General features: G+C 34.9%; 1 protein-coding gene across 5 annotated transcripts in view; it reads left to right on the plus strand.

Annotated features, from left to right (window-relative positions):
- Positions 1-25,258, plus strand: part of USP15 (ubiquitin specific peptidase 15) — a 165,144-nt gene that overhangs the window by 60,026 nt on the left and 79,860 nt on the right. For 3 of the 5 annotated variants that reach the window (XM_069080639.1, XM_069080673.1, XM_069080669.1), the window contains exons 4-6: positions 1,621-1,747; positions 7,881-8,026; positions 11,221-11,282. In XM_069080639.1, coding sequence (XP_068936740.1) covers positions 1,621-1,747; positions 7,881-8,026; positions 11,221-11,282 — 335 coding nt within the window. Of the gene's footprint in view, positions 1-798; positions 950-1,620; positions 1,748-7,880; positions 8,027-11,220; positions 11,283-25,258 lie in introns of those variants that run through there. The other 2 variants (XM_069080645.1, XM_069080654.1) reach the window with 2 other exon arrangements.

Below are 25,258 nucleotides of genomic sequence, written 5' to 3' on the forward strand. Positions count from 1 at the left end.
TGATCACATTCCTTGTTCTCTCTTAATTATCCTTTAACATTGGTCTCTTCCATCTTTAGTGCACAGTGAAACAAATACCTTTGCTTTTCCTTTGAGTTAAGAAATTCTTACTTTACATTCTGTTTTTCCTCGTATTTCTGGTTATTGTTGCCAATTTTTTCCCTTTTTTCTGTATAGAAATTTGGGTGTTTATCTCCCCTTCTAAAGTTATGTGGATTTAGTATTGCTTAGGATTCTTATTCTCATATATATTCCTATATTGGAAATGCTTTGTTATCACAGAGTATTTGACTCCTAAGTATTCTTTTTAATATTAACTTACAGTTTCTATAATTTCCAAGTTCTATGGCATCATCCTATATATCAACCTAAAATCCTAAAATGGATTAAGTATTAACCTTTAAATAAGTCCTAATACGTTAACAGCCATACTTTAATATATTAAGTTCATAAGGCGAATTAGAATTCGGAATTAAAATTTAGAATAATCAATAATTTTTGTGTAGTGAATATTAAGCATTACAGTTGCGCAAGTTATAATAAGCAAGTATGGTTTTCCTTATGTATATCAGAAATTTAACTAAAACATGATTTTAAAAGCATGCATTTCCACTTTTCAAAACATTAAAATTAGTCTTGGATTTAGGTAGCAAGCAAATTTTAAACTACTTTTTAATTTTTAAATCTAGAGAAAAGTAATCTCTATATTGAAAACCATTTCATAAACATGAAATTGTTGTTCTATAGAGGAGATGGCAAAGCTAGAATAGGGAGAGACGGGTTCTCATAGCAGTCATTTGGAGCCTCCCTTTATACCATATTTGTCGATTGTATCATATGTCAGGCAGCTGACTATTTTCAGAAACAGTGTTCATGACTAAGGCCCACAGTTACCCTTTGGAAGATCGAAAGGAATTATATATATATATTTTTAAAGGTGATCCTGTGTGTATGTGTATTTCTATTATTGTTTGATTTCTTGCGTATTTGCTTAACCCCTTTATCATTTGGAGTTTTATATTACTAAATATACAGTTAAGGTCAAACTAAAAGTCATCTTACATTTAGAAACTAACATCAGTTACAAAAGCATATGGCTAAATATTTTGGCTAGCAGTTAGTTTGATTTATAGTTTTCATTTGTAAAAAATTATCTCTTATACAGCATTATACTGTTGTAGCAACTCTTAGACAAATTTATTTGTAAGAATAGTATTTTTAAGATAATTTTACTTTTTCTTGGGATCAAGGGCAAAAATTTAGAAATAAATAACTTTAGTTACAGTTGTACATTACAATAAGATAGTTTTTGGTCATTCTTCCTTAAACTTGTTTATTTCTGAATACATAAAAGTGCACTCATATAACAACAGCATAACTTTTGAAACGTTCATGTAATATTATAACTTCATGATCTATTAAATGTTATTCATCTAAACATATTTGATTTTGTTTGTGTCTAACATAATCTTTTAAAAATGTTAATAACTCTAAAATAAATACTGTTTTCCATTGGAGATTTCCAAATGTTATTTTTTAAACCTCAAAATTTATATATCATTTTTTTAGAAATTCAATTAAATTTAGCTATGTAGCTGACATTGAATTGTTATTTTTCAGGTGGTTGAACAGGGTATGTTTGTAAAGCACTGCAAAGTAGAAGTATATCTAACAGAATTAAAGCTGTGTGAAAATGGAAATATGAACAATGTTGTAACACGAAGATTTAGCAAAGCTGACACAATAGGTATGAACAATCTATAATTTTTTATGACAAAATAAATCACTGCTCTCAGATAATTTATTGTAACCTTACTAGTTCTGTCAAGACTTTATGCGATTTGGGGGGAAGAGTTCTATTTAAAGGATTTGGCTTGAAACTTAAATCTTGTTGTATTGGTATAATTTTAACCAGAAATTGAATTATTTGGTGTGAAGTTTTTAAAGTAATCTTAAAATGTCACCATTTGCATTTTGTGGGTATTTTAATTGAGGATGTTTTATAAAGAGAGATTTATATTTTAAGTCAATACAAGTTATACAACACTTATTGTTTGAAGGGGAATTAAAATTGGTAACGGTAAAATGGATATTTAAGTAAAACTATTGTTAGCACTCAGTGAATTTTTCTGTTCCTTTTCAGAAATGGAAAATAACCTAACTACATAGTTATTATCTTCTTTCCCTTGGTAAATGAGAATATAAAAGCACAAAAATGGCATTATGAAGAAATTTTAATGGAGCTTAAAGAATTGATAATTGCATTTATTTTTAGTCATTCATCTCAATTATATATGTTTCTCCGTTCTGTTTTGACCCTGCAGTTGAAATTCTGAAGGCCCCCCCAAAGTTTTTTCCAGCATAAAACTAAGTAATATTGTTATATTACATTAATTTTTTAAATTAGCATTGGATTTGAAGTTTAGTACTTTGCAAAAAGCAGCATGGCCCAGTGAAGAGATAGCCCGCTCAAAGCTAAGAAGACCTAGGTGTGAGTCGTGTCTCTTGAGACATACTGGCTGTGTGTTTTCTGGAGGCATCTGTGGCACAGTGTGGAGCACTTCTCTTGGTCTGAGATCAAATTCAGCCTCAGATCCTTGCTGTGTGACCCTTACCAAGTCACTTAACCTCTGTTGGCCTCAGTTTCCTCACTTGTAAAATGAGAATAATAATAGCACTGACCTAGCCAGGTTGTTGTGATGATCAAATGAGATAATAATTAGAAAGCACTTAGCATAGTACCTGGAACATAGTAGGTGTCTAATAAATGTTTATTTCCTTCATTCTTTCCTGTGGGAGCCTGGGGCCAGAAACTTTGGTTTCCTAGCACTCTTGGCCACTGTCTAAGACTTAAAGTTGTAGAAAAGGTGCTGCCGTGCATTGGTGAAAGGAATTGGGCTCCCCTGGAAGTTTCCCAAATTAATGAAATTACAGATCTCTGATCCCTTTCCCTGCAGTATCGTGTGTTACATGTTAGAGACATGATACATTTTCCCATAAAGCTACATGTACTAGATGTATGGAAGCAGTTTCTTATTAACTAAGACATTTGTAGAATAGGCTTTTGAAATTAATGATGGTGGCATTAGGAAGGGGGTGGGGGATGCCAGGTATCTCAGGCCTCTCTTCTGGCTGTTATACTTGATGTCCCCTCTGTGGAAGAGACACTAGCAGTCACTGGAGGCTAGCTGAGATTGGGTGGCTCTGAAACGTCTCAGCTTGCTTGGTCAGCACTCCTCACGCTTTCAAAACTATGTGAGTGCTTGATTTTCACCAGGGACATTGGACTCTGTGTTGCTTCTACTTCACAGCAAGAACCCACTTTCATGTGCAGAAAGAAAAACTTGTTCCTCAAGTAACTGCTGGTAGTGATGGGTTAATAAGCATATTGTGGTTTATAGAATTTCTGTTAATTCCTGGTTATTAGCTAGAGTATATAAAGGGCTCTGTATTGTATTAATTGTCATTTTAGGGGGGAAACCGTTCAATGGTATTACATGATTACATTCGGTTAATTCATAATGAGAATTCTTATTGAGCCCGTGAATATTTGGTACGTTAAAGGGCATAGAACAAATATAAAACCAATCATTTTCAGTATTATCCATAAAGTAATATGTGAGTTCATTATTGAAATCAGGATTAATCTTTCAAAATTACTGAATACAATCAGCTACATAAGATTAGTCCAGAAAACAATTCTTAGATATTTCACCTAAATTAACTAAAAACCTCTACTTTATTTAAAAGTTCAAGTTTTTCAATTTTTTTTTTAAGAGAATCTGAGTGAGAACATCAAAGATCCAAGGGGGAAAAAAAACTAAGAATGTTGATTTTTTTTTTTAAAGCTTACTTAACTACAGTTGAACTTACTTGGCAATGAACATTTAATAATGTCATATTACTCTGGATTTATAGTTATCAAGTTTTTTAAAATTGAACCTTAACTTTTATATAATTTGAGCACATGAATGCTGAAGTTAAATAAGTTGTGTGAATTAGTCACATTTTCTCTAGGAGATGAATTTTGATGAAATACAAAGAAAATCATATATTAGTAGTAATGGGGGGGGGGGTTAATATATATCATAAAGTAATAGAATGTGGTCTTAGAGATCACTTAGTCCAAGATAAAGGGAGAGGGAACTACCAGTGCAGGTCAGTGACGTCTCTGAAACATATGGAGTCTAATAAAATTGCCTAGAGCACTGTGAGGTTCAGGGACTTGGCCAGCAGGATCAAGTAGACAGTTCGGATAACATGTTGGACTTGAACCCAGGTCTTCCTGGTTTCAAAAACCACCTCCCTACCCATTAGGCTACACTAACCTCATCTAGTCCAAAACCTCTTTTTTTAGATATATGTTTATTTTGTTTCTCTTTGCTCTAAAAAAAAAATCACTGAATAATAACCAAAGTACTTTACTTATATAATATTACCTATCACTTTTGCAGCTCCATGCAGTTACCAGAGTGATTTTCCTAAAGGCAGTCTCCCATGCCTTGAATGCATTCTTTCCTCACCTCTGTCTTTTGGAATTCTTAGTTTGTTTCAAAACTCTGCTCAGGTGTCACATTCTTCATGAAGCCTTTCCTCATCCTGTTCTTTTCTCCCACCCTGCCCTCCTCCTAGAGTAACCAACTTGTATTTCCAAAGCTATCCTATAATTATCTTATATCTATTCTATATACTCCTGTGTTTGTGTTCCCTTTCCCCATTAGAATATATACTTCTTGAGGCCAGAGAGTGTTTTCACTTTTTTCTTTGTATCCTTACCTCTTAACACAGTTCCTTGTACCTAGTAATCACTTAAAATGCTTTTTGATTGATGAGAATATGCCAATTTATGAAAAATTTGTTTATAAGTTAATTGTTTGAAACTCATCACATTTTCCATTAGGACACTTTAATACTTGTTTATTTTTCTTTTAGCGACTATAAGGAAAGTCAAAGTCACACATAGGTGCCTAATTGTGGATAGTAAGGAGGGAAATAAGATTAAGCTGCAGTGCAGCTCTGTTTACTATGTTTTGGCTTGCCTAGGAATTCTATCACACACAAACAGTATGTTGGGGTCTCTAGAACGAAGAGTTAAATATAGGGTTTATAGGGTGGGGGTCCTGTTCTTATCATTCTCCCCTCAGGTCCTATTCTAATCACTACTGAGACAAATGAACCTCAGATTTCATCCCTTTTAGGGGACACTCTGAAGAAAAAAACATCCCTTAAAAAGTTCTAGATTTTGAACAGAGAACATTTTTCTTTCATAGTCTATCTACAAGCTTTTGATCTCTTTTATTTATTTCAAACTGTATTTCCTTACATTTTTTTGCCCTTCTTTACTCAGTCTACCTCCTTACTAAAGTCATCAGATACTTGCTTATACATTAACTTGGTTAGGGATATCTTGTTCATGTTTTCACAGAATTTTCTGTTTCATCCTCTGCAGTTGACTTTGGCACACAAACGAATTGTTTTCATGGTAGTAGTCTGTTCTTTTATAATGAATGCTGCAAAGTATGATGACCACACACACACACACACACACACAATGATATTTCTTATTGTCTTTGGGCTCAAAATAAAACTTTTTTTTTCAGTTTGTCAATATTAATGTGGTTTAATTCTTCCATTGGTATAGTATTCTAATCTCTGATCAAAAAACCTTATAAAAGTACTAATAATGAAATTTGTGTTTGTAAATAGTTTTAAAACTGAGTGGTTCTTATCACAGTCTGCTACCTTGACTGAATCTCTCTGCTCAGTTAGGTTGGTTATTGTTCACCCTGTTTAGACAGTCTCTTCCTGGCATCAAGAACCCAGGATCACATTCATGCCTCAACGAGGCATGGGAATTGATCTTTTTTTTGGTGGCTTTGCCAAAGGTTTTTAATAAATAAAAAGCTTCAAGGACTCAGTTTTTCTACTCTGATCCATTTTCAAAGCCTTTTCATTGCAAAACTGAGACCAGACTATCACTTTGAGAGACACTAACCTCAACCACAGCAAGGTTCTTTTCTTGTTCAGTGATTTTTTTCATTCCTTCTTTAGGAAGTATTATAATAGTTGTTAAAAGCTTCCCCTTCCTAGAAGATCATACTTGTCAACATAGAATATAATTAATGTGCCAATGCCAGTAAGAACATTTGAAAATTTGTTCATTTTGGATTATTTTCATCTAAATTTGATCTTTTAACATTTTCTCATTTGCTAGCAAAATATTTGTTAAATAATGTTTAGTAAATGATATGTTGTCTAATTTGGAATATTTTTTAAAGTTCATTTTATTAATGTTTTTGTTGTTGTTGTTGTTTGCTTTCTGGAGGGCAATTGGGGTTAAGTAACTTGCCCAAGGTTACACAGCTAGTTTTTTTGTGTGGGTGTTGTGTCTGAGGCCGGAACCTAACTCGGGTCCTCCTGACTCCGGGCCGGTGCTTTACTCACTGTGCCACCTAGCCGCCCCTCTGTTAATTTTGTTTTAAATATCTCATTCAATTTTATTTTTGAGATCTATATTAAAGGTACCATTTTATTTGGATATGATTTATAACCTAGAAAATTCATATTAAAGAAGAGAAATTTGTTTTCTCAGTATTCTTGGTTTGGATTATAATTATAGAACTCTTTTTTAATTGATTAATTTTTATTAGGTAAACCTCAATACATTTATTTCTTAAATTTTGATTACTCTGAAATTTAGCTCATTTTGATGCATTTGAGCTTGATAACTTTAAATTTTAAGAAACAATGTAATCAAAATATTGGATATGCTGAATTGTAATTTTGCATTTTATTTATTTTATAGTCACATAATTGATACACAGTAATAGAATTTGATAATAAAATTATATACTTCAAAGTACCATATTTGGGGAAGGACTTGTTTTAATTCTAAGATCTGTGTGTTTCACTACCACAGTAATCACTTTGAAGACTACTTACCTTTAATGGTCTTGATTTAATTTGTTACAGTTGAAGTTATTCAAAGGTAAATATCACTTCCAGTTTATCGAATAATGAATTAGTTGCGGTAGAAAGCCATTTTGATCTTTCGTTTCTGTGATTTATGTTTGATTTATCTCTTTGTTATTGATTTAAATGGAATGGCTATTAATTTTTTTAAAACATGCATTTGAAATAAAAATCATTTGTATAACACAATTTTACACTTTAGTGGTTTATGCTGGAATTTTTGCCTACAGATTCTTTATTTCTGAATTACTTTCAGAATTATCATTTTTCTTCTTAAAATATCCTTGATTTTGAAAATCCCCCTCACAGGGGGTGAGTGAATAGAGCACCGGCCCTGGAGTCAGGAGGACCTGAGTTCAAATCCGATCTCAGACATTTAACACAAAAACTAGCCCTGTGACCTTGGGCAAGGTCACTAAACCCCAATTGCCCTCCAAAAAGAAAAAAAGAAAATCCTCCTCACAGTACTTGTATATTTATAGATATTTGTCGGATTCTTCTTGCCATCCTAACAGTATTTAAAGTTTCTTCTTTTAAAAAGAAAAATCTTTATTACAGACCTGTGATTTCATGGTATAGGGAACTAATGAAGAAATTCCCTCTGCCAATGCAGATCATTAACTGTTATGCAGTGTGTAGTTTTTAAGGGTTGCCATGGACACTTACAGGTTTAAATGACTTGCTTAGGGCAGTGTAGGTGTGGGTGTGTCTGTGTTGGTGTTACTGTATGGCAGAGAGGGAGATGGGACATGAACCCAGTTCTCTCTGGCTCTAAGGCCACCTTCCTATCCACTGTGTCATCCTTCCTCTTATTTAAAGTTTTGGACTATTAATTAATGATTCCTTTACTTGATGTGGTGAACTTTTTTTTTTTTTAATCATGTTTATATCTCTCTCTTTACATTTAGATACAATTGAAAAAGAAATAAGAAAAATCTTCAATATTCCAGATGAAAAAGAGACCAGATTATGGAACAAATACATGAGTAATACATTTGAACCACTAAATAAGCCAGACAGTACCATTCAGGATGCTGGTTTATACCAAGGCCAGGTATTGTTCATCAACACTTTTTATTTTAAGTATGCTGGATACAAGTCCCTGTGTATTCATGTATTGGTTGTGTACCTGTATATCCATAATGGGCTCAGTAGACTAAAAGGTATTGATCAATGGATCACTGTCATCCTGGAGAAGGAAGTCTAATAAGGACTGAAGGACTCTCTCCTCAGCCCTGTTCTATTCAACATTTTTATCAATGTCTTGGATGAAGGCATATCATCAAATATATCATATCTATCAAATATATGGGTGCATTTAAAACAGAATATAGATCTGAAAATTTTCTTGTTAGGCAAGGAGTGCTTAAGTTTAATAAGGTCAATATAACATTTTATATTTAGGTTCCAAAAAATTACCTCTACAAGGATGGAATTTTGATTAAGTTAACAGTTCATGTGAAAAGATGCAGAGGCTTTAGTGGCCTTAATCAGCGTAAGCCAAAAGTAGATCATGGAAGTGGGAAAAATCTTTACATCACAAAGAAACGTGTTGTCAAGACTACTGGTGATAGAGTCTTACTGTTTCCCATTCTTATCTGATTGCATCTGGAAATATTTTTGGTTCTAGATGTTACAGTTTAAAAAACAGATTGATAAGTTGGAGTGACTACAGAGGTGTAGAGGGGATTTGAAACTATGTTATATATGGATTGGTGAAATGACCTGCAAATGTTTATCTTAGAGAAGGGAAAACTTGGAAAGGAGGGACTATTCTAGCTTTCTTTATATATCTAAAGAATAATGTGTGGAAGATAACTCATATTGCTTGGCCCCAGACAGTAGAAATTGGATACTCTCAGTACTTACGAGCACAGTGAGTTGGCGCATAGTGGACTTCATAATACAAGTTTTATTTCTTTATAAGGAAAAACTTACAGACGGTGCTGTTCAAAAAAATTGAATGGCTTGACTCAGGAAAAGAGTGAGTTCTTATCACTTTAAATAAAGATTATTAGATAGGAGAACTATCAAGAGATATTTTAGAAAGTATTCATGTGTTAAAGGTTGGTTAAAAGACCTCTGAGATTCCTTCTGACTTCTTGATGGGAGACAATCAGCAGCTGAAATTGGCCCATTCTACACTTAGTAGGCTCTCATTAATTGTTTCTTGAATTGAAATCTGTTTCAGATAAATGAGCAAATAGGCTAGTGAAAAATGCATTTATACGATATGCTCACATTTTATTACAATTCAGCTAGCTGGATTTTCTTCCTTACAGCTTCTCCGTAACATCTGTCACTTCCAACATGTTGTTAACATCAGCTCATTTAAATTCTTTATTGATGACCATCTCTCCTAAGGTTTTTATTTTGCATAGACTTAAATTTAGCAAAAATGGGAAGAGAAACCTGTCTGAAAAGCATTTGTTCAGAAGGAGAAGCTGCCAGGCACAGTTTACAGGAGGCTGAGAGAGGGGTAGCTCTATTCAGATTCCAATTTGACTGAAAGGTGATACTGTCCATTTCAGTAAGAGTGAGGAGAAAACAGTGCTTGGGTTAGGAGCAAGATAGGTAAAATTAAATAATTGCTCAATGTCTCTTGAGCCATATATCCACAGGTGTGACTTTAACATGTTTAAGGTTTTAAAATAATAATACCCATGCATGAATATGAAAATCATAAACAAGTTTCAGTGCTTAAAATGGATAACTTTAGCATTACTTGCTATTTCACATCATCCTTGCAACTTTTTTATCAGTACAAAGTAGAGTTGATTTTAGAATTACAGTCTATATTATTAGTCTTTCTATAAAATACTTCTTCTTAAAAAGTATTTAAAGTTAATATGAATTCCAAGTAATTACACTGAAGCAAATATTTATTGGCATCGAGTATTGGTTCTATACTAACTAGCTGTGCAACCTTTGACCTAGCCATGTTTCCCTGAGCCTTTCTCAGTTTTTTAAAAGAGGGTGTTTGACCAGGTGACATATCTGAGATCTCTTGCAGCTCTAAACTTCAGTGAGTAGCTCACACATTTTCCTAAGACAATCATGGTAATTGTTCCAGCAAAACCTGATTACCTTTTGTTATCATAATTGTGTGTTATGATGTCCATAACTGATCACACACACAGAGATAATAATGCTTAAAGATTGAAAATGCACTTTTGTGAACAAAAACCCTGTAACATAGGTATTTTAGGTATTGTGTCCATTTTACAGATGAGGAAACTGAATCTCATAAAGGTAAAATGAATTGTCACAGTCATACAGCTAATTGTCAGAGCTGAGATTCAGACCCACATCTCCTGATTTCAGGTTCTGTTTTCTTTTAACTGGATATTCATCGTTAGCCACTTTAGGAAATTTGGTTTGCTAAGCCCTTGGTTACCTCTCAGTTCAGAAAAATAAAATATTAGGAGTTAGAAGACACCTCAGAGGTCACTTTGTTAACTCTAGCCTACTTTTCCAAGCTTTTGAGATTCTTTTCAGATTTTGAATCTATGATCTAGTACATTGCCTATCCTTTTGAGCTTTCTAGTGATAATTTTGATAAGCATCCCATTTATGCTTTTATTCAAGTCAGTGATAAAAATGTTAAAATAATGAGGATCAAGGACAACCCTTTAACACTCCTAAAGCCTTTCCTCTAGATTAACATTGCCCTTATTAATCAGTGTTCTTTTGGTCTGGTCATTTAATTTTATATGTATAGTAATTATGCAGTCATAAATCCTATATCATTTCACGAGAATATCATGAGAGATTTTCCTTGCTGAAATACAAGTATATAATATGTACCACTTCTATGCCAGTATTCTTACTGGCTATTAAAATAGGGATTTAGTTTTTCCTACTGCCTCATAGTGATCCCCTTCTCCTTTTTTTAATATATTGACAGAATAAGTAGAGAAAGAATCATCATACACTGGCTAATGACTTTCTTATAATCACACAAGCAGTACTCATTCTCTACAGATCAGTTCTCAGAGTCTGATGTTTATTCTTGGGAAAATATTAATACAGAATTTTTTAGGTGTTTTGTTTACTCAGGTAATGAGCTAAAGCTTTGATCAAAGCCTGGTTATGTTATGTAGCCATAAGTCGATTTTTTTTTTCTATTGCTGTATTACATCTGAACCCATTCCTTTTTTTGGACTGAAAATAAAAAATTGTAGTGGGATAATTTTGGTTTTTAACTTCAGAATTATAGAAGACCATTTTACTATGTCATATTTGCAGATGCTAGTAATAGAGCAGAAAAATGAAGATGGAACATGGCCAAGGGGTCCTTCAACTCCTAAGTAAGTGTCTTAATTTTTTTTATTGTCTGAGTGATTCAGCCTTTGTGCTTTTATAGCTACTTTTTACATATTAGAATCCAAAATAATTGAAAGAATGTACCTGAAATATAATCCACATTCCTCCATTAAATATTTTGGGATTTTCTTTCTTAATTTTCAGATTGTTTTAAACTTTTATTTATACTGGTGATCCTATTAAAGGTGACAGATATATATTGTAAAGCATTTTATGTTTTTCGTCAGTATAATACTGATGTAAAAAGGGGATTTTTGAGAAATGAGAAATGTAGAATATGAAGTGGAATGCCCAGTTCCTGAGGAATGACAGAGGCAAGGGTTAGGATACTTCTCCAGCTATCCCAGGCATTGATTGTTCTTGGGGCGTGTATTGGCAATAGTACGTTTTTATCACACAGACTGATGCTTTCGATGCGTGTTTTAGTTGACTTTAATTCCAAATAAGCAAAATAATTTAGCTATCTACTTGCTCAAAACATAACAGAAAACAATCTTAAATTAAGCAGCAGTCTTAAAAAATACATAATGATTGTGCAATAATCATATGGTTGGTGTTTGAAATATCCATAAAAATTGCATTCAGAGGAAACTCCTGGGTATACTAGGAAAATGTTTGTTTTCATAGTCGAGTTACAGTGGATATCTTTATAAAAGTATGAACTTGGTACAAAGAGAAAACAAGGAAGGGTCTGTTGGTCGACTAGTGCAGTTTTTACAAGTGATTTAATCTACCTTGCAAAATGGGAATAATTTCTGTTTGAAAGTTTATTTTTAATTACTGGTTCCTTACTAAGATTAAAATTTGAATTAATATTGGGTCTTCTTGTATTTAGAGTTCCTTAAACCTGATTTATCTTGGCACATAATTTGCAAAGATATTCAGTACTTTGAAGAAAACTGATATAGTAGAAAGAGCCCTAGATTTAGAGTCTAGGTCAGCTCTTAGATGCTGTTTAATTAGCTGTGTGATAACTGTACAGTTGTTTTAATTGATCAGAGGCTATTATTTAAAATGAGGATCCTGTCAGTATTATCCTCACTTATAGGATCACATGAGATAATATATGTAAAGCATTTATCTTTAGACTACTATAGAGCTGCAAGCTGCTATTGTTATTAGTATTAGTATTGTTACTCTTATTATAGTAGTGCAAAAGATTCACTTAGTTATTGACATTCTTCTTGAAATTGTTTATTTCCTATTGAAAGATTAGTTTGATGCTTCATTTCATCGAATATCTTTTTTTTTTCCTTAATGGAGGGCAGTTGGGGTTAAGTGACTTGCCCAAGGTCATAGGGCCAGTAAGTGTTAAGTGTCTGAGGCTGGATTTTAACTGAGGTCCTCCTCCTGACTCAAGGGCCAGCCCCTCATTGAATATCTTTCCTTCAGCTTTCATTCTTTTTTGAAATCAATACATTTGCTTGATATGCACAGTTATAAAAATGTTGCTTAAGGGAGATATAGAAACCTAAAGCATCATCCTATCTTTAAGGAGCTCACAATCTATTTTGAGAAATAAGACATAACTCATGTCATACTATTATGTTGCTAAATGAAAATATAAAGGATAAATTCAGGATAACAGTATCAGAGATCCACATTAAAAAATATGAGATATCAAATGGATGGTTTCTAGTCCATTGAAAATTGGCAACATTGTACCACCAAATATAATTGAAGGGAAAGGACATTGTATTATTTTGATAAATTATGAATTAATATCTTGGACCATTCAGAATTTGATGATGTTTGAAATAGTACTATTTCCTGGCATATATTCCAGTTAGCTTGATTTACATAGTCATTCAGTATCAGGATCAGGAAAATTGACCATTTTGTATCACAATAAGAAAATTTTACTTTCTTATTGCAAATTATCTGAAAGACATTATGACATGGATAGGAAGCCATCTTTAGAATCAGTAAGTCCTGGGTTCAAGTCCTTCCTCTGACAAAAAAATAGACTTTGTGGACAAATCACTTAGCTTCTTATTTCCCTAGACAACTTTGTCTTCTCTGGTGAGGTGGGAGAGATGTTTCCTCACCTTGAATTCCTTTCACTTGTGAACAATCACACGTCTGCCCTCCTCTCCCCAAATAAAAAATTATTTGACTAAACTACTCCTTTAATTGTCCTCCCTAGTTAGTGACTGAGACATTTTAAAATAAACCATTTCATATTAGAGAGGGTTTGCCGGGAGAACTTAACAAGGTAATGTGTCTACACAGCCTCATTACAGATCTTTTGACAAGAAAATGCTTTATTTAACAAGAAAATACCAAATACTTTTTTAAAATGACTTTGTCTGAAACTAAAAGCAAATGATCACAAATATTCCACAAGTCATGAAAAGTGTCTTTAGGTTTAGTTGAAATTAAGACATCTTACATGTTCACTTAAGAGGTGTATTTGAATAATGTATTGAGCAGTGGACCTGGAGTCAGGAAAACCTGAGTTAAAATCCAGCCTCAAGACACTTAGCAGGTGTATGATCCTGGGCAAGTCACTTAACATCTCTGTGCCTCAGTTTCCTCATCTTCAAATGGTGGTCTTAATTGCACCTACACCCTAGGGTGGTTATGAAGATCAAATGAGAAAATATTTGTAAAGTGCTTAAGCACAGTCTGACACATAGAACTATATTATTGCTATTGTTATTATTTTTATTTCTAGCCTATAAAACTTGGCATACATACAGCATATGAATAACTCCACGTTAATGCAATATAACAGAGACATACAAATTCAAGGTAGAAAACTTAGGGCTCAGCTATGAAGATGAATCTCAGGGGCACTCATAATACTCATGAGAAAACCTCAGCAAAATAAATCCAGATGAGAATATTGAGCCAATATTTTTTACTGAAACTCTGAACCAGTAGTTTTACACAGTCCCTATCCTACCAATGTTTTTCTTGTTAAGCAGAATTTCAGAATGTTGATTGAGACACTGCAACATCCTAGCTATGAATGCTTTGTTTGGGACTTGAAAGTGTTTTATAAACGTAATTGTTAAGTACCAATACTTTATGTGGCAAAGTAATTAAATCTTCCTTTACTTGAATATGACAGCATGTAAGTTAGGCCCCTCTACATAGATAGGTCACATGTGGGGTGTCTTAAGTTATACTTAATTACTTTTTAGGGGAAAATTTCAAAAATTCCGGTTTGTAGGGTTTTTTTTAGGCTTTACCTACTATGTAGTTGAAATTCAAATTATCTAAAGGACTATATATTACATATCTTTTGAAATACTGTGTTATTTTTTACTATTGATGAGTTCTCAGTAATAGTTTTCCTGTGATATATATCAAATATATTGATCTACTTTCTTTGATTTGAAGAGAAAAGTTCTGAACTTGTCATCCCCTTTGATTATGTTAAACTTTATAGATTTGGCTATAAAGAATGGATTTTACCCTGTCTTGCTATTAATATTCTCTATTACAGTTTTCCTAGGGACAAAAACATTCTTTTAAACTACTTGTAAAGGTGTAGTTTTTATACAGTCATGAAAGCCTATATTTAAAAGAACTTCAGTCAAGTCAGCAAGCATTTATTAAATACCTACTAAGTACCAGATACTGTGCTAAATCCTGGGGATACAAAAAACAGGTGTCCTCCTCTCCCCAAACAAAACAAAATTAGTTCCTACTCTTGAAGAGCTCACAGTCTAATGGGATTGGGAGGGGGGGAGATGTCAGGGGACAGCATACAAATAAGATATATGCAAGATAAATTGGAAATGCTCTGAGGAAGAAGGCACTACTATTAATGAAAGGCTTCATGAAGAGGATTTTATCTAGGACTTGAAGGAAGCCAGGGAAACCAGGAGATGGAGATGATAGTGGGTGGTGGTGGTGATGATGATGATGATGGTGGTAAAAGTAGCATTTATAAAGACCCTACTATCTTCTAGGTATTGTGATATCCATTTTGAAAAGTGCAAATAATAGCAAAGACGCCAGAGTCACTGGATTTCAGAATAAGTAGAGGGGGAGTAAGATATAAGAAAACTGGGTTATTGAAATTTTAAAAGTCAAAAAGAGGTTTTACATTTGATCCAGGAGGTGATAAGGAGCCACTATAGTTTACTGAACATAGTGTCAAAGAAGTTCTCTTTGACACTGGAGTAAAGGATTGACTGAGGTGAGAAAAGAGACTTGAGGAAGGATAGCATGCAGAAGTTCATTGCAATAATCAAAGTTTATCTAATCCATCTCTACATTAACAGAGATTCCATTTATACCATCCCTGGTTAGTTACTTTAGGATTCACTAGAGAACTTCTAAATTAAATTTATTTTTTTCTTCCTAACTCTCCTTCCCTTGCTGAAAAAGAAAAAAAAAAGCAAAACCCTTATAGCAAAAAAGCCTAATTAAGCAAAACAAATTCCCATATTGTTCATATCCAAAAATCTGTTGATTTCTGTGTATTACTCCATCACCTCTCTTTCAGAAAGTGGGTAGAATTTTTTAGTATTCTCGAAATATGGTGAATTGATTGTATTGATCAGATCTCTTGACCTTAAATTTTTTTTTTTGGAGGGAGGAAGGCAAAGCAATTGGAGTTAAGTGACTTGCCCAAGGTCACACAGCTAGTAAGTGTGTCGAGTGTCTGAAGTCGGATTTTAACTCAGGTCTTCCTGACCCCATGGCTGGTGCTCTATTCACTGCCCCACCCAGCTGCTCCCAAAAATCTCTTTTTATAATATTGATGTTATGGTATAAATCCCCTTCGTAATTTCTTATAGCAATCATATTCTATTACATTTATATAGCATTTGACAATCACTTCCCAATTGATGTTCAATTCCTTAGTTTCCAGTTGTTTGCCGCTACAAAAAGAGTTCCTGGCAGAGTACCTGACACAGAATTGGTAATTAATACATGCTTGTTGCTTAATTGATTACAACAGCCTCCTGATTGGTCTCCCTGTCTCAATTCTCCCTCCACCTCAGACCATTCTCCACTAATCTGCCAAAATGATTTTGCAAAAAGTTAAAATCTGACCATATCACTCACATACTCAGTAAACTCCAATAACTTCTTATTATCTCTGAGATTAAATAATACTAGTCCACCTTTCAAAGCCTGTCACACTCTGGCCCCAATTCACCTTTACAACCTAATTAAAAGTTACCTCTCTGATCAAGACAAATTTGCCATCCCGTTTGTCATTTGGAAAATGACACATTTCTGTGTCCTGGCTTTCTGTCTTTGCTCCTCCAACCAGAATGGCCTAGCTTCCCCTTTATACTCTCTTCTGACCTCTGCCCTTTAGAGCGTTTATTTCTTTGAAAGCTTCATTTTAAATGCCACTTTCTAAGGAAAGCCTTACCTGATCACCCCAGGTGCCATTCCACCCCAAAATTTAGCTTGCATATATTTAATATGTACTTATTTGTGTACGAGTTATCTCTCTAACGTAGTACAAGCTCCTTGAGGGCAAGGACAGTTTCATTTTTATCCCCAGCATCTGGTGTCTGACTGTGTAATCATGGACAAGTCCTTTAGCCTGTCACTAGAAGGAATTTCCTCATGCTGGAGTTCTCCGTACCAATGAAATCACCAGTCAGGTCCCCATCCCTTTCTCCAGTACCTTGCACAGTGCAGAGCATGTGGTAGACACTTAGTAAATATTTGAGTCATATAAACCACAGAACAAGTTGCAGTTAAATAGCATATACTTCATTCACTCCAGTGTGAGCATTTTCTGGATATATTGGAAAATCATTTCCTCTCCCCTCCCCATCTTTCATAGTCCAACTTTAGTTAGCTATTCATGCCTAGAAGCATTACTCCTACCAGCTCCCTTTCAACCCAAAAGCAGGCCATGGAGAGCTGCTACCCTGCTTCTATGTCTTCTCAGTCTTTCTCACATTTACCCATTGGCATCCTAAACATCATCCCATATGGGCCCCTTGGATGTTTTTAATAACTCATATATTCCCTACCTCAAAAGACTTTGTGGAGATTTTTTTATGGGAAAGTCCTTAAATATTCAGGATCAGTATAATCAGTCAGTCTATACCATTTATCCAGTTTTATCAAAGAATTAGATTTTGAGTCAGCTAGTTTTCCAGACAACTAAAGTCTATACCTTTAGATAACTACATTTTTTTAATTAACTTTTTTATAGAACGCTCTGGTCCTTCAGTGGAGATTAGCTTTTTCATTTGGGTACTTGCTCCTGTGGTTCAGATCTGATCCTACCTTTCTTTGTCCATGTCCACATATAAATCCTTTGTAAGTGGTTTCTTAACACACTTGGAGGCTACTCTCTAGGTCATTTTTTTTTTCATATCTCATCGATACTAATATAGCAATAAGGCTGTCTGGGTTTTGTTTTTATTTCCGTCTTACTCTCCTACCTCCTTTTCCAATTATACATTTCTTGGATGATTTTTCAATACTACTTTTGGAGCACAAGTTATTGTTGGTAATATTCTACAGCCTACTTATGCTCAACCTCTCTCTTTTATTCTTAGGGTCCCTCACAATTTTGGTGTTTAAGGGATTTGAGTAGTCTATGGTTCTCAGTTCTATAGCTTATGATGGAAATCCTTTTAATCTATATGACACAATTCCCAGCCTAGATAAATTAAATATATAGGATGTGATTTATCTTTTTCTTAATCATTATAACCTTAAACATATACTAGATAGATAACATAATGGTGTTTGGTCACCAAGTGATGCTTCACTGTGATATGGAGGTTATGCTTGGAGCTTGAAGGCTTTTGCAAATGGAGGGTAAGCTTTGACAGGTTCTGCCATGCTGCAAATACTTAAAATGTGGACCCACCAAAAAACCATCTCTTTTCTAAAGAACAGACCATTTAAAAGGTATATAACCAGTAGTGAAATGCCAGTGTGTAATGGGAATGTAAATTTTTAAGATCTTCCCTGCCCCTAGGCTTAAGTGCACCTGGAGCCTGGGGTGGGAGGCTTGTTTTTCAGTAGATACTTTTTGATTGGGCAGTGAGTCAATAAGGTTCTGAGCCAGGAGAAGGCTATATAAACCCTGATTTGAGGCTTTGTTTTGGGGCTCACTTTGAGAAGTGTTCTGTGATTTGATCAGATGAGACTCTGGGAAGCCGTTGTTGAGAGCCCCCCGGCTTTGAAAAACCCAGATGTTGATTTGGTATGGATGTAATGGTTGGACAGTTTGAAAATGTCTTACTTGATCTGTTTCTCTGTCTTGATAATTCTGTCTGTATACTCTGAAGTTCGGGGTGCTGACCTTTTTTCCCTGAACGAGGTAAACGATATATGTTTGACTGATTAAAGTAAGCTTGTTAACCCATTTTGAGTTGCTTTCCTATATCAAAGAAGATCCAAGAACCTGTGTTGGCAGCCACCCTGGGGACGCTGGGGTGCTTGCTGCTACACAGTGCTAAGTCACATTTGGAGATTAATTCTTTGACTGTGGTAAACCTCTAAAAAGAAAGAGCAAAATAGTCCTTAAGCCAGGGATGGGGAGCCTGTGGCCTTGAGGCCTGAGTTCATATAACCTTCTCCTCCTGCTGCTTTTGCAGTGATGATGAGGAAATAGAAGAAAAAGTATAAGAAGATGCTACAAATAACATAATTTTTAAAGATTGACTTAGCCGTTGGTGCTTTTAAGTATGAGTTCCTTGTCCAGTGATTAACAGGTGAGCATATTACTGACTGAACTGAATCATAACAATCTTGAAATGGAAATAGCAGTCAAATGAGCCAGTGGTACTCATGATGCTTCTGTAAGAATCATTTAAAGAAGCTTCAGAGTTGGTTTTCTGGTACATCCAAAGGCAATAACAAACACTAGTTTAATGGGACAAATAATGATCTTGTATTTTTCGCTCATGGTAAACATTTGAAAAAGACTACTATGAAGATAATTATACCTGTCCAATATCTGTTGCAAACAATGAAAAGGAAGAAAAATTCTGCAAAAAAAAAATTCCTTGACCAAAGGAGAGAGAGGGAGGGAGACATAAAAATATACATTATTCAGTTAATTTAGTACAGGTAGGCATAGTGGAGGACAATTAAAAATATGTTAAGAAAAAAAAATATGAAGGGCTGAAAATCCCTAAACCTCTGAATAATGGACATTTTTCAAGGATAGAATAAGTAGACCACTCAGTATGGCAAGCATTAAATAACGTCATAAAAAATGAAATTAAGTTACTTCATCAGACAGGAATTGATTACAAATAGGCGTTACCAGATCAGCTGTCTGTCTTTTTATTGACAGATCATTGTCTTCTTAGAGCAAAGATCAAAATCAGTACCCAATCACAAGAAAAGAAAAATTAGATTTAATATACAATTAAAGAAGCTCCTTGACCTATTTAAATAGCTTCTTGATAATTGGAAATAAGTAAAAGGATACTGGTAATAGGCTACCTTTATTAATTCCTAAGGAATATTAATTATCACCATCAGGAAACTGGAAAAAAAAAACAACCTAGAAACTGCCCCAGCCAGCCAGCAAACCCTAGATTTTTTGCTAAGCAGAGAGATAGTGATATATCTGGCAAGGGCAGTGCTGGTTTATAAGTTAACTCACTTGTAAATAGTGGAATATTACAGATAGCAAGAGCACTAAAAGAAAAAGCAGCTTGGTGGGATGCCTGGAGCTTGAGACTTAGAGTCAGAAAGGCCTGAAATCAAATCTACCTCATTGTGACCCTTGACTTCGCCTTCGGGATGTTTGGGTGGCAGTGTTTGCAACTATCCACATGTTTGTTAATATGTCTTTGGTCCCAAGATGCTAAGGAAAATGAGGTATTCTAAAAGCAAAGTGAATACAGTCCAGGTACCACCCAGTGCAAAAGCTTGGAGAGGAGACAGTATCATATATGATAAATGGCCATTTTGACTGGATCACAGAATACATGGAGGGGATTCATGTATAACAAGACCAGAGCCAGGTTTTGAAGGGCTTGTAGTGCCCAAAACAAAGAAGCTTGTACTTTATTTTAGAAGCAGTCAGGAGCCACTGAAGTTTATTGAGCAGGATAATAACATGGTTAGATCTGTGGTCAGGAAAGTCACTTTAGCAACTATGCAAAAGGGTTTGGGGAAGGGAGAAAAATGAGACAGGAAGACCAGTTGAGGGCCTCTTACAGTGAGGACCCTAACTAGAGTGTTGGTCTTATGATTAGGGAGAATTAGCTTCCTATGACAAAAAGGCTTGGAAGTGGTGAGGGGGCATGGTAAATGACCTTCAGGTAACTGAAAGTCTGAATAGTGCATTGAAAAGAGCTGAACTTAGAGTCATGGGGATATGATTCAGATCTCACCTTGGCCACTTACTGCCTCTGTGCACTTGGGCACTTTGCTTGATCTCTCTGAGCATAATTTCTCATCTGTAAAATGAGGAGGTTGGACCTGATGACCTTTTCTAATGTCCCAGATTCATGACTGCATATGTCATACTGAAAAAAAAGGAAGCTCTCTGCCCTTGTAATATGTGCATTTCATGGCCTGTTTACCTTGTTATCCAATAAGAATTTCAGGCTGAAAAGGTTTTCTATCAAGAAGCAAAAGCAAAATTGTCCTGTACCTCAGTAAAATTTCATCAAATTTAGCAATATTGGAGAAGAATCGAACTCGACTTTTAAAGAACAACCAGGGCTCTGTCATTTATCTTGCATAAATTCTATATTTATAAAAACTGTTTGAGGGGTGCTAATAGATAATGCTTGTGATGTGTGGTAAGGATAATAACAGCAAAAGGTATTGTAAATTTATTACTGGCAAAAGTCTTCTCTTGGCTAGAATTGATGCCCAGGAAGATTGGGGTGATGATAATACACCGTGATGAAAAGGCTAAAACAACTCCCACTTAACTTGTTTTCCAAGGAAGACCCTCTTTGGACTAGGAACAACAGAATGAAAATAGTTAGATTAAGTGATGAGATGGTCAGCATCATGCAGCCCTCAGTAAATTCAAATCACCTGGACCCAGATAGCCTAGAATTCTTTAAAAATTGGCAGATGTGGTTGTTGATCCTTTGTTAGTAATTTTAAAAGGATTGCAGAGGATGGAAGGAGGTACATCTAGAGAAGAGCCAATATCCCAATTTCAAAATTTATTTTTAATTGTTTTTTTTTTACAAAGTGAGTGGAGAAGATTAAGGGAAGATTCAACCAACTGCCTACCAGAGAGTATAACTTCTTTAGAAAATTGTAAACAATACTAATAAGGGTGATTTAGGAAACCTCTGATTACTAAAAGCCAGTTTGTCTTCTTGAATGATTTCATTAAGAACAGGTCATGTGAGACTAACCTAATGATAGCTTTTTTTGACAAGGTAACTAGACTGATAGATTGGGAAATGCTGTGGAAAGTTATGCATTCATATCAGCTTGGAGGGAAGTCTCTAGTAGAGTAGTACCTCATGGATCTTTCCTTGACCCTATGTTCCACATTTTGATCAGTAACTTAGATAAAAGTGTATGTCTGAGCAAGAGAAGCTTGAGAAGGTAAACAGGGAAAAGAAATCATAAGGAACTTATCAAAGTTGAACTATTTATATTCCTACATGGAAAAATGATAATTGTAACTTATGACACTTTTCTCAGTATGAGAATAGTTGAAGAAGGGAATAGAAATGTATATGTGTGTTTATGTATATATGTATATGTGTGTATGTGTATGCATACATATATATGTCTATATAGGAGAGTATATGGGCATGTGAATACATGTGTGAGTGTGTGTGTATAAATGTACAGGGATACATAGATAGAGGGCACAGGACCAATTGAATAGGAAGGGACGATACTTAAAAGGTGAAATTAAGAGGTGAGAGAGGAATATAATGAGAGGAGATGGGGAGAGAAAATGGCGTAAATTATCTCATAGAAGAGGCAAGGGAAAATTGTTACAATGGAGAGGAAGAACAGGAAGGCAAAAGGGAATGGGTCAACTTTACTCTCATTGGATTTGGCTTAGGGAGGGAATGACATACACACTAAATGGGGTATCTCACCCTACAGGAGAGTAGAGGGGAAGGCGAAGAGAGGGGGGATAATGGAAGGAAGAGCAGGCAGGGAGGGAGGGAAGTTGGAAGCACCCACTTTTGAAAAGGGAAAGGATCAAAGTAGAGAATAGAACAAGTGGGGAGTGGGATAGGATAGAGGGAAATATAGTCAGTCTTCCACAATATATCCAATATGAAAATGTTTTGTGTAGCTACTCATGCATAACCTATATCGAATTGCTTATCTTCCTAGTGAAGGTGGGTGACAAAGGAGGAAGGGAAAGAATCTGGAATCCAAAGTTTTAAAATCAAATGTTTAAAAATATATATGCATATTATTATTAATATTTTACATGTAACTGGGAAATGAGATATACAGGCACTAGGGCATAGAGATCCACTGTACCCTACTGGAAAGTCTAAGGGGGAATAGGGGAAGATATGGGAGAGAGCAGATTGGGGGAAGGTATATTCAGTGGGAACACTGTTTTGGAGTGCTGGGTAGGGAAAATTGGGGAGAAAATTTGTAACTCAAAATCTTGTGGAAATGAATGATGTAAACTAAAAAAGAGAGAAAAAAAGTGTACGTCTGTGTGTGTTGCTTGTCAACTTTGAAGATGGTATGGTATATTTCTTAGAAATAGAGACATGGCAGCCAAAAATGCTTGTGCTGTCCTAGGCTTCAACAAGAGAGGTATAGGGTCCATAGTGTGGGAGGCAAATGTTTTTTACCCAGTCTTCATCAGACTCTATCTATAATATTATGCTTAGTCCTGTCAAAAGAGAGAAATCAAGATGGTTTGTGGAACTGAAGAATGTGCCATTTTAGAATTAGTTGAAGGAGCTAGAGGTTCTTAGAGTGGAGCAAAGAAGAACGCAGGGAACATGATATCTGTTTTCAAGTAACTGGCATTCAGAGGAGCAGTTGTTCTATTTGACCCCAAAGGCAAGACTAGCAACTGTGATTAGAAGTTGTAGAGGTGACTGTTTAGTTTTAATATGAGAACTAACTTTCGTTTAGAGCTTCTCATTAATTAAATATGCTGCTTTTTAAAGATAGTTTATTTGCCCTCATTAGAGTTCTTTAAGCATTTTCTCAGTCCTTTGGGGAGGGGGAGGAACTGCAAAAGAGATTCTTGATCAAGTAAGATTTGTTCTAGTTAACTCTGGATCCTATAGTCTCCAGAGAATAGGACATTGTAAAGGGAATAAAACTAGCAAACTATGTTAAATCAGTGGCTTTGATACTGAACTAGCAAATTTAAAGCATTGGCATTTCTACCTCCATCTCTTGCTTTTATCCTCTTCTCTGGACACAGGCCCTCATCACCTCTCACCCAAACTGTTACATTAGCCTCCTAATTAATCGCCCCTTCTCAAGACTCTCCCCTCCCATCCATCCAAAGCAAATTTCCCGAAGCACTTATCAGACCATGTCACTTCATACTCAATTAATGCCATTAGCTCTCTGTTGCCTGTAGGATCAAATATAAATTCCTCTGCTTGACATTTTAAGCCCCTCATAACCTGTTTTACTCATGATATTTCCTCTCTTCTCTCAGAGCCTTGGCACTGTGCCCTCCTGTGCCTAGAATTCACTCCCTCCCTGGAGTACATAGTGTTCTTCAGAGCTCAGCTCCTACATAAAGCCTTTCTTGATCCCCTGCATTGTGTGGCCTCTACCCTGAAATTAATTTGCATTTACTTTGTATATACTTAGTGTCCCCATTGATTGATTGATTTGATTGTGGCCTGAGTGAAGTGCCTTGGAAAGAAGCTTCTTAAAATTCTTTTTCTTACCTGAGGGATAACAACTTCTCTTCTAGATAGTTAAGTTTGCCAGAAATCTGACCTCTGTGTAAGTGGAGTGAAGTAACTGGATAGGGACAAAGTCTTGTCCCACTTTCAAATAAGGCAAAGGAATAAAATCTGGAAAGCATCGTTTTGTGCCTGGCAAAATTCTAGAGTATTACCAAAGAGAGAATTAAAATCTAGTAAAGCAAGCAATGGCCAAAAAGAACCATCATGACCTCATTAAGCGTGGGTCATGGCAGAATAACCTCATTTCCTTTTTTGACAGGGTACATGAGGAGAGTATTGTTGAGCAGCAGTTCTCAAAAGGCATGCCACAAATACTAAATGTACTACAACTTTTTCTAAGTGTTCTATGGAATTTTGGATGTTATGTTTTATTATTTCAGTTCAAAGAAAATTCATATATAATTTCACTTACTATACATTTTCCTGGCTTAGCATTTGAAATATATTAAATAATAGTATTCCTTTAAAAAGTTCACATGACCAATAACTTTAAAATCCATCAAACTGTGAACTTACAAAGAGCTCAACAAAAACAACTACTCTCATTGGAGGAGTTCTGCACATATACAAGTGTCTTCCTTCTCCCAAAGTGTTTTATAGTGTTCCAGAACTCCATTTTCTCAACCCCAGGTGTAGAGATAGTTTACCTAGATTTCAGCAAAGGAGAATATAAACTCACTTCTGCGTGACTGAAATAAATACTAATATTGCCTTCCCTAAGGTAGATCATAAGATAATGAGGGTGGGGGCAAATACTGTTGTTTATTTTAGGCTTTGCTTTATTGGTACAAGAAATTTGTACATTATGTCGGTTAAGCTGTTAAATTCAGAATTGTCTCTTTTAAAAGAAGTACATTAACACTCAGAAAGACAGTATATTATTAAATGCCAGAATAACCCTTAGGGGCTTTCCTTTATTAGCTAGACAAATTACATCCCACTAAAGATTTCTGGTGGTCTTTGTTCTTCCCTAGTGAATGAAAAGAAAGCAGGAGACAAGGAATACAATATTAAAGAAAAGAAATAATAAATTAGGAAGAGTCTCTAAAAATGCCTTTTCTATTATTTATATATGTGAGTATAAATACATATATTTGTGTGTGTGTATGTAGATACATATGCATATATAAATTTGCAAACTCAATTCATATTTC

This window comes from Petaurus breviceps, unplaced genomic scaffold (assembly GCF_028583685.1).
Source record: "Petaurus breviceps papuanus isolate PSGF00001 unplaced genomic scaffold, PetGlider_PUasm1.0 154, whole genome shotgun sequence".
Classification (NCBI taxonomy): Eukaryota; Metazoa; Chordata; class Mammalia; order Diprotodontia; family Petauridae; genus Petaurus; species Petaurus breviceps.